This window comes from Haliotis rubra, unplaced genomic scaffold, assembly GCF_003918875.1.
Source record: "Haliotis rubra isolate DU_JTF1 unplaced genomic scaffold, ASM391887v1 Scf755, whole genome shotgun sequence".
Taxonomy (NCBI): domain Eukaryota; kingdom Metazoa; phylum Mollusca; class Gastropoda; order Lepetellida; family Haliotidae; genus Haliotis; species Haliotis rubra.
Window position 1 is genome coordinate 325262 of NW_025767474.1, and position 15438 is coordinate 340699.

Here is a 15438-nt window from a genome sequence, read left to right on the forward strand (position 1 = left end):
TCCAAGATATTTTTTATGGATTAAACTTCTTTTTTAATTTCTCTCACAACGTTTCGAGACCATTCCAGGTCCCTTCATCAGGTGAACTGTTCATAGTTTAATCCCAAAAAAATATCTTGGACATACATATATATATGTACCTGTGGCACCCAGGGGGTTAAAGATGCTGAGGCTAGTAACAATGCCAAGCAGCCTCTGTTCATTTGATATTCGGATGAGCTAAAACCTGTCTAATGGATGACTGGGAAAAGAAGAAAGCTGCACTTTGTTGTAGTCAGGAGCATGGGAATAAAGATCATACTGATATATTCAGGAGAATAATAATTCCAAATTAAGAGCCTGAGATGAGGTGAATACTTGGTTCAAATATGTCTGCAGTTCTTCCAAAATGGCATTACCCAGCATATCGCTTTTCAGCTCTGAAGGTTACTGATACATTGTCAAACACTTCTGTATAATGCTTAACTATTCCTAAAATCCATGCACTGCATTTGTAAGTATATTTACCTTTCCTTTCTCTCTTGTTCTTTGACTTCAGAAGGGTTTTATCATCTAAAAAATAAATATTACTGAATGAATTTGTAAGCCTTTTTACTGCAATGTACCCCAACACCTTCAATGAATCCCATCATGCACTTCCACTCAAAACCTCATCCCCCCAACAGATAAATTGTGCATCTGTTCATGATGGATCTGTTCACCTGGATATATATGCTTTTTATAAAAAATTCTCCATAATTACTCATGATTAAACTAGTAATATATATGTACCAACCAACTCATTCTACCTAGCTTGGATATAATTTTGATGATTTGAAATGTTCCTATTACTTGTGGAGACAGTAGGCACATGTACTTAAGAGAAAACTTATAACTGATGAATTGGTGCCTTGATATGCAACAAGAGGCTATCACCTTTAATTCAACAACATCCTTATCACTGTTTACTTCTTCAAAATGCATAGGTGGAGGCAAGATCAAAGGCAGTGTTGTCCATATTGCTTTGAACAACCACTCCGTTAAGTTGTCAGAAATGCAGAAATTGGTGTACAAGTGACTATGTCTGGTTCACCATCAGGATCAAAGAAAAAGAATGCCTTGGTAAACCTCATAAATATGTTCAATGGTCACCTAAATTTATTGTCAAATCACACAAAGTCTACACTATAAATAACACTTTCTGACTTTTACCATTCCAAAAGACAACGTAGAAGAAAACACTGATTTATAACACTGAACTCATATTTCCAACAACTGCACAGAGGCTGTGTCCCCACTCTGAGTGTATGGGTTCAAATCAGAATAGGGCTCAAAACCTGTATGATTAGAAAACTGTATTCAACTGTCACTTTCTCTATCATATAAGCAACATTCTCGTCAAATGAAGAGTCGTTATGGCATGACCCATAACTGAGTGTCCTGAGGTCTCTGTTCAGCAGAAACTAGAACTGAGACCTGAATTTAATCAAATGAAAGTGATTTTACACACTTATTTTTTTATGATACCTGCACAAGCTACCATTTAATCATTTCAAAACCAAAATCTTACATCACTGGACGAAAGAATAGATTAACAAACAAATCTCTGATAGGCATACACTCGGAAAAGGGAATAAGGCAAAACAAAATTCATTGTGATTTTTCTGTTGAAATGCCTCTACTGTTTATAGGTTTTTCTGAGAAGAGGCTAGAAAATGTACCTTTTGGATTTGCTTTCTTAGCCTTTTCTTTCTTTGCTCCTGTAAAAACAAGAATGTTAAAAATAATGTCTACAGTCAGTTTGACTCAAAAGCAGACCGATGAATTGCAATCTAACTCAAAAACTTATAATACTCAATGAAACGCTGATCATAATCAAAACATCAGACCAACTCTGTGATTTTTTTGCAGAATTTATGTCTTCCAGTTCAGATTAAAAGTTGTTTAACAAACTATCATTAAAATATTGACACAGTTCACTATTTGTTACGAGGGAGGAGTGCAGACAAAGGGACGGCCACATGTGCGAGAAAGGATGGAGACGGCACAGCACAGGTGAGTGAATCAGTAACTTTGTTGGCACTTGTGTACGTGCTTCTCGAAAACCTGGCTGTCCCTTTCTCTGCACTCCTCCCTCGTAACAAATTCTAACAGCACAATATGCGATGGTTGCCAATGTGTAAACCATTATCCTTAAGAACAGAATGAAGGGCAGATCTGCAGCCTTCAATAACCAATTTCAATTGACCACTGTGCAGCATCAGACTGTAAATAATATCACTTTTTAAGGTACACTGTGTGAGTGGCAGGTCCAACAGTAGAGTGGGAATGCTTGCCGTTTCTTGTGAAGACCTGGTGGTGTCACTGATTTTCAGTGGCCTATTCACATAATTGTAAAGCTATTCTTCCCTTTACATAACATGAAATGCCTTTAAGAACAGTACAGACTGGGTATTCTTTTGCACTAACATTTTATATCTATTCTGATGCAGATGTAGCAAGAAATCAGTAACTGTGCATCGTGACTTAGGTATATCATTGAACCTAAAATGACAGCACAGAATCAGCCAAACCAGTTTTGGCTAGAACAACATCACTGGGTAATTTCTGTCCATGGGAGTCACCACAAAAATATACTGGCCACATAAACTGTGCACACAGAAAATATAAAGATAGGCAGACAGCGTCTTTATACATAAATAAAGGTGTGAACATAGCAAGTATTGGAGACAATCAAAGGCTCATGCAGGTGCCAGGCTACGTGTTGTCATTGATGGTGGCCTATGGACTTGCATTGTGTTACTGCACACAATATGTGAAACTTAGAAATTGATGTAAAGTCGAATGCTTGATCTCTGGCCATTCAAACGTTCACAAATTCACATGAGAAGTCAAATGCACATCATGCCAAGATTAACATCTGCTCAACGTCATGAAGCCATTGGAATGGTTCGAGCAGGCATGAGCCAACAACAGGTGGCAGCACAATTCCAATGCCATCGTAGCACGATATCTGCATTGGTCAGGCGTTATGGAAACAGTAATGACGTCGCCGACCACCCACGTTCTGGGTGTCCCCGAGTACCGACGACAAGACAGGACAGATGGATTCGGGTGACTCATCTCAGACACAGGTTCCAGACGGCAGTGACCACGTCCCAAACCATTGCCCAGGCCTTCATTTGGAAAATTTGGTAGCCTCTATGCATCGTCGATGCACTTCTGTGCTTCACCCGCATGATGGTCATACCCGTTATAAACTTTGTGACTTCGACGTGTGACCCCCTACTCAATTTTGAACTTCTGACGTCATCGTTACGGATATTGTTCATGTTCTTTTGAGATGTTGTTGTGGCCCGATACTTCAGCTTATAAAGTGTCTACATCATTTCGTCTCTTTTGTGTTGTATTCCAATTCTGAAGGAATATTCTGTGTGCACAGTTTCTTTATTCGGCTAGTATATATCTAACATACAAACTGGCAACAACATAAGTTTACTTGAAGTGTACTTTCAACCAATATGCCAGTACTATTTGCATGAGACCTAAATTTCAGAATTACCTTGTTTTTTTAGCCTTCTTATTTCCTGGTTTCTTCACTTCAGCAGGGACTTCATTAGTTTTTGAAGCAGGTTTCAGCTTCTTCTTATCCACAGCAGCATACACTTCTGCCACCCCCTGGGATCCACTGGTTCCAGGCTTCATGACTTCATCTGAACTGGCGTAGCAGACGTTGTCCTGCATTTCTTTATGTAGACAATCAAGAATCCTCACAGTCATATATGATATTTTAGTAAGAGTTAATCATAAATCCAAGGTAATAAATATATATGCCAAAATGGGTAATACATACTGCTATGCCAAATTAGTCAACAGATACTATGCGTGCGTGGGAAATTAAAGTATTATCAATCGACAACCTCTAACACTTCCCAGTAATTGCCTTATTTCATGATCAACAGGTTTATCTTGACTAAAATTGTTAAACATCCATCATGTTGTGTTGTCTTACTTCCTAGTGATCTTTATGGCATTCTCTGAAGGCGTCGTCTTTCCTGACAAGCACGGGAAACGTAATAATTGTTTCTCAGGTACCTTGTTTAAAAGTATTCTAGGATTCCAAGAGGAGAATGGCTGGAGGTAAGATTCAAAGAATTATTATCATTGTTCATAACACTTCAAAATTCTTAAGAATACATCCCCCTAACACTTGATTGCTGAATCCCTCATAGACTTGATGGGCCCAGAGTAGTAGGCTAGGAAGACAACCATATAGTGTACAATTCTAGATGTTAACTGATAAGAATAAGAAATATAGGCATGTCTTTGGTTGTTGTATTGGCGTGTGGTCCTGTGCATAGTGCTCAGATCACAAATCAGTTGAATGAACTGTTTGAGAGACATTCTAGAAGTTGTAAGCAATAGGAATGACAACTTCTTTATAGTATAATGGCGATGTTTCAGTACAGATACCTCAAGGGTGAAAACGGTATAAGTATCTATACCAAAATGTTGCCATAAAGAAGTTGATCATCCAAAAAGACTTGTCATTCCTAAATCAGTTGAACTTTGCAACTTTGAGAGAGTGGAGACTTCTTGGATGGGTGACTGTGTTTGGCTGCTTGCACAAGAAAAAAAATGGTGATTTCCAAAAATTTCCAATTTGGAAATATCATCTTTCCAAAAATTTCCAAAATTGGAAAGATGATATTTCCAAGGCTTGGAAATTTTTGGAAATTTAGGAAGGATTTTACCACTACTTCTTTCAGTTTATCCTTTTCCCAAGGATCCCCGTGAGTGTATAGACTGTGTATTCGTCCTCCTAGGAGTGTATTCGTCCTCCTATGCGAGCAACTATAACCAGGGAGACTATAAGACGTTGTAGATTATTCCTGGTATAACTTCTCTCGCCTGCATCCTTGTTGTTCTATGTGTCAAAATTGACATTAACTGTCATATTTGCCCTGATATGGCTAGCATTTTCCAAAATACAGTTTTAAGTGCATGGTTTACTTATTATCCACAAAAGCTAAATAGTTTTGACCTGTCACGGTTTGCATAAACACAAATTACATAGACCCACGCTACATCATTGATTAAATAAAAGTTTACGGACCCACTGACTGACTGGCCAGGGTTTATTACATGTCATAAAAGTGAACCCTTGCCAGGGAATAATAGGCTTATTGTAGTAGAATACATTCTTTAATGGTACCCTCTAATTAACACCTGACACAAGGGATGGACCGTTTGGGTGGTTTATCATTATAAATCAACAGTCAACAGACCATGAAATGTTGTTTTAAGACTGTAGGGCGAATAGAGAGCAACCCGCTTGGGTTTGTGGTCAGAGACAGTGTTATGCAGTTGGTGTATTCAATGTAAATATCATGAACTTAATAATAGATAATTGGTTATATTGTCCACACACAGGCGGACTGGGGCAAAAAGAACCCAAATGAATTCCTTCTTAAAAACTTCATACTGTAACTAATTAATTTGGTCATATACAATAAAAGGTGACTAAATGTCGCTATTTTAGATAACGCTAAATAATTTCTAGAGAAATCACTACACAAGTTCATATCACAGGTGATTCCAGAGACAAATAGTTTATCAGATTCTAGTTTATGAAAAGCATTAAATTCCAAACAAACCAATCTGTTCTCTAATGCTCAGGAATTATTACCACTTACATACCATAGTTTGAGATGTCGACTCAGGAAGCCGACCTTTCGATTCTTATATGGCTCAGGACATTGACAAGGGGTACGCTTTTAAAGTTTGGGTGTTATTTTAGCACATGGTTAATCTCATGTGACGGTTATTACAAGCTGGTGGTTGATGGAAGTGAACACATCGCACACTGAAGCCGACCGTAAAACATGATCAAAACAATCATATGGTAAACACATTTAAAAGGGCACTGATCCAGAGCAATTTCCGCCAAGACTGGTTGTTGCTTTTGTTATTGCTTTTCTCCCTGAACACCGGATGATATCCCAGTATTTTCGATTGGTTCGCGGACCTTTGCTGCTAACCTCGCGATGCTAATTGATCGTGATAGGTGTAGATTGATCAACAAAAATAAAATCTTGTTTTACTCGATAATATTTCCATCATTTTGATTATAACAAATGAAAACAGTTTGAAGTTTAATCATCTGCCAGTGGTAAAAAAATGTCAGGACTGAAAAATAACGAAGTCAATGTATGTGTCAGGGTAGAGACTGTGATCTGGTAGAATCTCGATTTTACTTGTTCTGTACTTCTCTCAGGTGATTGCATTAACATAACTACCCTTAATTGGTGCAGCTAGTTATCCCATGTTTGAGAGCCTAAACTTCGAATCAGTGACCAAGACGCTGTCAAAAATGGGACACTACCTCCACATAAAGGAACAATATGCCATTGATCTGCAGCTGACAAAGAATCCTGTTCCATGTCAAGTGTCTTTTAACAGTCTAATACCGAAAAAGGGATACATTGATTCAGTTTTCACATTGGTGTATAATCTCATTGGTAAAGGTAATTTAATTAGCCAATAATGAGCATTTAATCCACTTGTGTTTTTCTTGGCTTGGTCATCTCCTCCCCACCCTCCCCACCCACCCATACCATTGTCTTGCTAATTAACATGGTCTGGTGATCCTCTTACTTTAAATAAACAACTTGCCCGACTGGTAAAGAGGAACACCCCATCAACTTACTGGCGGTTAATACATTGAAGGAAAGATGTTGTTTTTTACAGGTTTTACAGGTACAGGGTACAGGACAGGTAGTAATCACTATAGATTAGTAAATCTACATACATAAACACTACCTTTTGACAAATGGCCAGAAAGAAAAAGTAATTAATCAATCAGCGTGTTATCGGTTAACCCTTTGATCAATGTTTGTTTTGTATCTCAGCTGATAATTGCCTTGCTGCAGTTCCATGAGCATATTGCATAACATGTAATACATTTGTCACATCAGACCTTAATTCATAATGCTGAGTAGATGTATTTACTCCAGACACATGAAATGCTAAATGGGAACCTTTGGCGGTAACTTGATTGGTATTACCATCATACCTGTTATAAATTCATTAACTGACCATCAAGTGAATGATGACAAATAACATGTGTAAGTTTATACCACCAAACACTCAGCTGGTTACAGCAAAGGGGTAGTAATCGCTGAATTGCATGCAATGTTAATTGCCTGAAAAAAGTTATGGGCGACACTGTTTGGAGGATATGAACGGAACTTAACGGAACGCATAAGAAATACATATAAGCATTGGATGTGTACTGAAGTTAAAATTGTATATACCTGAGTACAGTTTCATTTGTCATTAATACAATATGTAATAGACATCATATGTTTACCTTTGCATGATTAAATATCGAGGTAAAAAAAACACAGAAATAAGATCAAATTGGAAAATTGGATCAGTCACTATGCCATCTATGCATTAAAAATCCGAAAAAGCATATACACTGCTTGTATACTTTATTGCAATCAGACAGGAACTACTGGGGGTATTCTCAAATACATGTAACAACATCTGATGAGCATCCACCCTTCCTAATGTCCCGCTGTTTGGGTTGAAGAAATTTTGTCAAGGTGGCCAGAAGCCCAGTCCCTGTGTCCAGAATCATGGTTGAGGGAGCAGATACCGACAAGCGTGCAGTTTGGTTTGGTAATTAGACTGTTGGCGAGAAACATTAATCGCTTCTGGATCAGTTCCCCTCTTATTACATGGGGATATATACATGTAATGAGAAGAAGCATGAAAGTGTACATTCGATTTCGATTAAATAGAATCTGTCCATATAGTCTCTCCGTTACCACCTCACTGGCTTACGCCTTCTATGTTTTTATGTGTTTTATATTTCAATGTTTATATGCTGAGACTGAAATGAAACGCTATCTTTATACATATATTTGGCTCGTTTTCTCATTTGGTGTGCTGTCATTCGCATAATCCGAATATCCTCTTCTATCAACACGTAGGGCCTGTCATTGTCTCTATAATCCAATGTTAATTTGGTAACGGACGGGACATCAACATTTCTCTTAACTCATCTGTTTGGACCAAAGGTCGATAGAGGGAGTTTCCATGTATATTCTCACGCCGTTATCAAGATAACAGTTACTACAACCAGGTGAACAGAAGTATATATGCATAGTGACTAGCAGCAAATTAACACCAGGTAATTCAGCAACTAGCACATCGTTGGGGCCAACAGGAGAGTAAGATCAACAAGTCTAAATCCACTCCTTTGTCCAAGTGATGGAATCAATGAACATTCAATCAGCTTGTCTATCCTGAACGTTGTACATCGGAATGCCGCTCTATGCAATAAACATGGAGTTGTTATCACATAAGTGGTATGTTTCGTTGTGTATCCCCATACTGTTTACTGCAGTATAAGTGGAAACTGCTTCACTTTGCGAATGACCAATCTTTTGAAGTTGATTTAAGTTCTACTTAAGTAAACTGCTACCTAACAGATTCATCTCAGATTAAAACATCTCATTCCAAAGTCGTGTTTTCTATTTCAGGTTCTAAGAAATACTGCATTTTACATATTAGACATAAATCTATCGGTACCAGTTTGACGTGTCTGGTCATGAGTTAACTAACATAGTGATTATATATTTTTGACCATTACATGTGTCATTCACACGCCATGTATGCCATTCTAATGTTCTCTGATCCATTTCATCATACAGCATTTATTTCATTCAATGTTTTGAAGCTCATATGAAAACATGAAAAATGTTACTGTTCCAGTTCCTTTTGAAGAGTGAAATTATTTTTGTTTTGGAGTGTTCCAACCAATAAAGTCATTATGGTTACAATCGGCCTGATTTTAATTAATACCTATCAAGTTAGATGTTATACACGCTGTGCATGCACACACACCCACACAAAACATCCGTAATTTGTGAATTCTGTTCGGACGATAAAGACATATCTAATTTGATGAGAATCACTCTATAAATTATCTTCCTTACTCTGAGAGAAGCATGGCATTATTCATTCATTTTTAATAAATTTATCTGCATAAAAGAAGGTATTATCAAAATGTGAAACAAACTTCCGTGATACTACCATTTCACAAACATTGCGATATTGACCATGGAATAATGTTAAGTTTAGTCTGTTTTCAATGTCATAATATGTGAGGTTCCTCATTCACACATACATACAAACTGACAGCATAAAACAAAACAATATGCAACCAACCCAATGTAATACAATACAATTTTCACCGCCTGTGCATACCGCGACTGTTGACGAATCTCTCAGGTGTGTTAGAGCAATAATCACATCGCTACATGATTAACAAACCTACAGCTCAGCAGATTTTAATAACTTACCTTTTTAATCAGAAAAATAAGAGTTATGGATGTCTCACTTTATTGAGAATAACACGAGTTTTCGAGCATATGCTTGCTCCTTCATTAGGTGAAAATCAGGTCACAGTAATGCATTCCACTTCTTAATGCCCATCAAAGATTTAACTTACTTCCAGAGGCTTCTTTAAGAGGCATAAAAGCGTGTTAATTAACAAGGCGGTAGGCCTTGTTAATTGGTGACTATTAACTGCCTTGATTCACTCATCAATCAACAAGGGATTAGGTCCTGGGGTGCAAAGAACAATAATTTACCATCACCCACCAGTTATCTCCCCTTGTAGATATATTCCAAAATTGTACATTTTGGGAATCTCATATTTCCAAAATTGGAAACATTGTTCTTGAATATGTCATGCTTCTTGCATATTTCATGCAATTCGAACAGTAACTGTTTGACTCATGCTTCTACTTTTAACACATCCTTGCACTTTGCTATTGCTAGAAGACTCTGAAAATTTACTTAGGTAAATAGGTAAATACAGTTTTAGCACACAGCAAATGCTTATATGTATTTCTTATGCAACAATGAAGTTCTGTCCAGTATTCTCAAAATAGTGTCGGCCCATAGGTTTTCACATGCAATACAGCAATTAATACTCCCTTGTTGTAACCCGTGTTAGGTGGTATAAACCTACACATGTCATTTGTCATCATTCACTTGATGGTCAGTTAATGAATTTATAACAGGTATAATTGGTGGTAACACCACTTAGATAACCCGACAAATGTTCCCATTTTGCATTTCTTGTGTCTGGAGTAAATACTCAACATTATAAACATCGATCAAACGATTAACCCATACTTTTATCTTACACAGCGGATTTGTCAAAGGTAGTGTTTGTGTATGTAGATTTACTAATCTATACTGAATACACTCTGTCGGTTCAGTAAAACAACTTCCTTCTTTCCAAGGATTAACCGCCAAGACATAGATTCTCATTATTGGCTAACTAAATTAATTTTTGTAAAGAATGGGACATTATGCAATTAGTTCCCAGGTATGCTATCTTTGGTGACCAATGAGACTATATACCAATGTGAGATACCTGAAACGATATATCACTTTTCGTGAAACATGTATTAGACTGTTAAAAGACACATCATTTGGAACTGCTGCAAGTGAATGGTATATCACTCATTTTGTGGATATTGATGGATACATTCCTTGAACAAAGTAATCGCCTGACATTGTTCTTATAACTCTAATCTGTTTTAATTTTAATAATTGCATTTTGGTTTTTTCATTTTTCGGTAGCATTCCACAGAATCATTGTTTTAAATTAAGGAAGTAATGACAACATACACTAGGGCGCAGCTAATTATGATTTACATTGGCAAACTATAAAATGTCTAGATATTCCAGTTATAAGTATAGGCAGATCGCCTGATTTTTATTTAGTTTCAAAATGCATACAAGTATGATAATAAACAAATTAGGATAATAAGACCAAATATAAAGACGACGTTGACTAGTAGCTACATACTGGTGAGTGGACGTTTTTACCGATGAATGTAGCAAGAAATTTATTGGGCAGTATTGTCACTTCCTCGCCTTCGAGGAAGAAATCGTTATGTTACAAGTTGTGTCATGCCAAATCCTGTTGGCCATTTCTCAAATACATGTTTAACTTCTGAGTAGAAAGTAGTTTCGATTTTCTAACTTGATGAAAACAAACCATAATCTCATTAATTCTTTAACAGACTTTAGCCCGTGATGTTACGATTATTAAAATACATCCGCCAGTCTGAGAATAAATGCTATTTAGGTTGGTTTTCACCGAAGTTACAAAATCAAAACTACTTTCTACTGGTAGTAAAATCTGTATTTGATTGATGTCAAATAGGATTTTTGAATGACATATCTTATAACATAACAATTTCTCGTGGAAGCCGAGGTGGGTGTCAATATAATACTACTTACACAATATTATTGCCACTTCCACCACAACCTCGCTTCCGAGAAAGAAATCGTTATGCTTCAAGTTGTGTCATGGGAAATCTTTTTGGTCATCAATCATATATTTATTGTACTAATACTAGTAGGTTGTTTTGATTCTTTAACTGCTGAATGGCAATCTGAACATATTTAAGATATCGTTCCAAGCTTCCACAAGCCGCTAAAGACTCACAAACATAACCCATCTAGCACGAACTACGGGTCCGGTGGAAGTTAGTGCATGGTGACACCATCACTTTCGACCCCTAGGAGGGCAACGCAAGCGACTGATGGCAATAGCGATTGATGGCAGCGAACGATTCGTTTTGCCTCAAGTAGGTTTCAGTTGTTCAGACCATCCTTTAATGTTGGAATATGGGCTTAAAAGTAAATATAAAACAACATGAGCGATTCTGCCCTCTGTGTATTGTACTTACCATTGAATCAGAGTACCAATTCTTTATTAAATGTTCATTTTACTGTGATCTGAGAAACAGCCTGCTACAACAATACTACATAAATAATCCATGTGAAACTAAATTTATCAACTTATTATTGTCTTCCAATTCTACAACTGTTAACAATCTTGCTAAGTTTATATTTTTGCATTGACAAAAGAGCGAAGTTGTCGAATATAGAGTATAAGGTTAAATAAGACATTGTACATGTAAACATACAGCTTAATATTATATATGGCTGGATTGTATTGTTATCTTCATAATTGTATAACGGGTCGGTGGCCCTTGTACGTAAATTAACTCTCACTCACTAGATATAAGCTACGATGACACATACCTAAACTAACGCGTGACAAAATTCACTTTTCACCTAAAACATTGAACATTTAAAATGTGTTCACCACTGCAATTTCGACTAGTCAAAAGTCGATTATCCTTTCGTTAACCCCTTAAACAATCATTACTAAAACAACACCAAACATCAAAGACTACCGCCAGTCGCCTTAACGACCCCATGAAAGACTCATGCCGCCCCATGCCACTATTGCAATTAGCCCATGCAGAACAATAATTTACCATCACCCACCAGTTATCTCCCCTTGCGGATATTTCCAAGATTGGAAATTTTTGGAAACATCATCTTTCCAAAATTGGAAAGTCTTGGAAACATCATCTTTCCAAAATTGGAAATGTCTTGGAAACATCATCTTTCCAAGACATTTCCAAGCTTGGAAAGATGGATTTTTTTTCCAGTGTTGACTCCTGAGACTTTCAAGGACTTCAGTCCTGACCCACAACAAAGCACATGTGATACGTGGTCTCATCTCAGGCAAGAGAGGACTTCAACTTGTTCGAAATTGCCTCTGTTCGCCCAGCAGGAAATGGGTACCTGGTGGGAAAAGTCATGTGACTATTAACTTTTTAGTGCCTCACAGGATGCTTGGGTTATCCCGGGTGATAATAATCAGATTGTAGTGCTTTGAGAGTGCCCCTCAGTGGTGCCTTTATTATTATGTTTTACAGATTAAAGGTTCGGGTGATCCTGGCACCGTAAGTCAGGCTGGTAAGGCTCATCATCAGCTCAAGACCCTTGCCCCCTCTACACGCAGCCCAGACAGCGAATGGGACTTCTCCCAGGAAACGCTGACTAGTCGAACCCACCAAGAACTTTCCGGAGAATATGAAGGCTCCCCAACACTGCAGCCTTCTGCATTACCCAGAGTGTCAGAAAGGCTGTGCTCCTGGTGGAGAACCCGGGCACTCTCTGCGCCAAGAGATAAGGAGGTACCAAACCAAGGGCACCGAAATCAATGGGGAGCCTGGCGACAGTGTACTTGGGATGCAAGCGAGACATTTCAAAGGCGAGGTCCGCATATTTATCATGCTTTTCCTGAATCTTGCCTATCACATTGGTGTCAATAGGGACAGAAAAGTCAATGATATAAATCAATTCATTGGCTATAACATCTCTTGTTTCTGTACTTAATGATTTGGTGGACCATGATGTAATTCTTGGTTAATGATGGTGTCACTTCCACAAATGGCACATTTGATAACGTCATTGATACAGTCACTTCCATGTCAGTTCCGGTCTGTATTTCATCCACTCCAGGAAGACAAAGTGTTATCCCAGCTTGGATATGACTCGCTTCTAAGTTTACAGCTGTACTGCCTCCAACACTGCAGGGCTGTCAGACACAGCTCAGGTCAACATCAATGTCCAATGTGAGTATATCTTATGTGTGATAATGAGTTATCATAAAAACCAGACCTCCTGTGAGTAATGATAACACAGCAGACTGCATACTGAAATCCTGAGTGGGTTTCAGCATTATTCAAAAACACCATACAGTGCACTCTGTCTAATTCGGACCAGTTTGGGACCGACTAAAAAGTCCGAATTATACAGTAGTCCGAAGTACACAGATTTTAATGGAGTTATCTCCTTTCAAAATCAGACATAATTCTATCTGACTTATGATTCATATATTAAATCTATCACATTTCACAATGTCTGAAAACACTTAATAAATTTTAATTTATCATATATTATCAGCAGAATTAAAATTATAAAGGCAATGTTATTGAAAACAACGATTCTCGGACACCTGCTTCGGCAGCGGGTCCACAATAACATTGTCAAAGAGCAAAGTAATGATGTTTCGAGGAATTCATTAAATAAATTGAATAAACTAATGAAAAAAATCAACAACAACATTCATAAAAGTTGTCAAACGTACATATAAAATTACTATTTCCATCTTTTTGTGCGATCATGTAATGTAAGTCAAGTCACTAGCAAGTGACACATCTGGGCTCTCGCTCGCCGCCTCAATCTTCACGCTCGGACACGTAATGTAATGTTAAAAACAAAACTTCACAATTTGACATCAGATTTGTTCAGCAATATTGCAGCTATCCTGTCTGTAAATAATCAAGAAATGACCAGACGATCCAGTGATTGACATAATGTACTCAGCAATATTCCAGCTATATGGCAGCAGTCTGTAGATAATCGTGTCCATGATTTGTCTTACAACCTATGCGAACTTCTTATGCCATACAAGCAGCTTTTATTTGGATACTTTTCAGATATTAGGATCAGCACATACAAGCAAAAAGTGACAATTTACCCAACCAAAGCATGTGCTGATACATTTGGCATGATGTTGTTATTGTCATTAGTATGACGTTAACTAATTTACAAGAGTATTGGATATAACAGGTGTAAGGCATTCTGAGAATTATGCCCTCTTTAGCCATTTGGCTTCTGATTTCATCCATTTGAAAGATATATAGTAAATAAAAAGAGTAACTGATTGCAAAATGAATCATAAGTTATTGGTACTGCAACTGCCTGCACATAGTTACCTGCCCTTTCAGCTGATTCATATATGTCATTCTTCATTTCTGCAAAAAAACAAAGGTGTAAATGATTATAAACCATTGGTCCCTGCTTTCTCTGAAAATTAAGATTTATGTACCGGTAACTCACGGTTACTGAGGGTAGCTCTGAGTATAAATAAAGTAGCTGGAAGTTTCTGAACAGAAGCCTAACTCTACTTAGCATTCAGAAGCAAATGAATTATAATAATAAACACTGTTCACAAAATGTTACTTACAAGAACAGCTGTTATTGCTTCAAATAGTGGCAAACAATAATGGCTTCCACTATTCCGCAGGGCTGTGTATTGGAAAATAAATTGTACAATGCAGGCTGTCTTAACTGGCACTCGTTGGGACTGAAGAAATAATCCGGTTTAATTAACAGAGTGCCGGAACTGAATGAGTTTTGTCACTCTCATATCACATGGTTCTCTCATCTACTGCACACACTGACAATAAAAGACAAAGACTTAACATCCCTCATGAGTGACAATTTTCACTAGTTACATGTAAAAGTATACCCATATTGAACTAAGATTAAGTTATCTTTGTCGGCACCCATGTAGTTTCAATGCAGGATTAATTGGTGACAATACACATCCGTCCGACTCCTCGCCATGCGCCAGATAAGACAGTGCTGGGATTTTATGCTTCCAAAGCATAACGCAATATACCGGCATAGCAGTCCTACTACTCGGCGACACTACATGTAGCCATTGAAAGCTTTGTCTAATAGCAGCAAAAGTTAACAGGGAAACATTGCATT

At 37.5% G+C, this 15438-nt stretch overlaps 1 protein-coding gene across 1 annotated transcript in view; it reads right to left on the reverse strand.

Annotated features, from left to right (window-relative positions):
- Positions 1 to 15438, reverse strand: part of LOC124260220 (titin-like) — a 129468-nt gene that overhangs the window by 35790 nt on the left and 78240 nt on the right. The window contains exons 9-12 of the mRNA XM_046694479.1: positions 14658 to 14696; positions 3542 to 3725; positions 1701 to 1739; positions 508 to 552 (exon numbers count right to left, since the gene is read on the reverse strand). Of these exons, the coding sequence (XP_046550435.1) occupies positions 14684 to 14696 (13 nt within the window). The 3' untranslated portion in view covers positions 508 to 552; positions 1701 to 1739; positions 3542 to 3725; positions 14658 to 14683. The remainder of the gene's footprint in view (positions 1 to 507; positions 553 to 1700; positions 1740 to 3541; positions 3726 to 14657; positions 14697 to 15438) is intronic.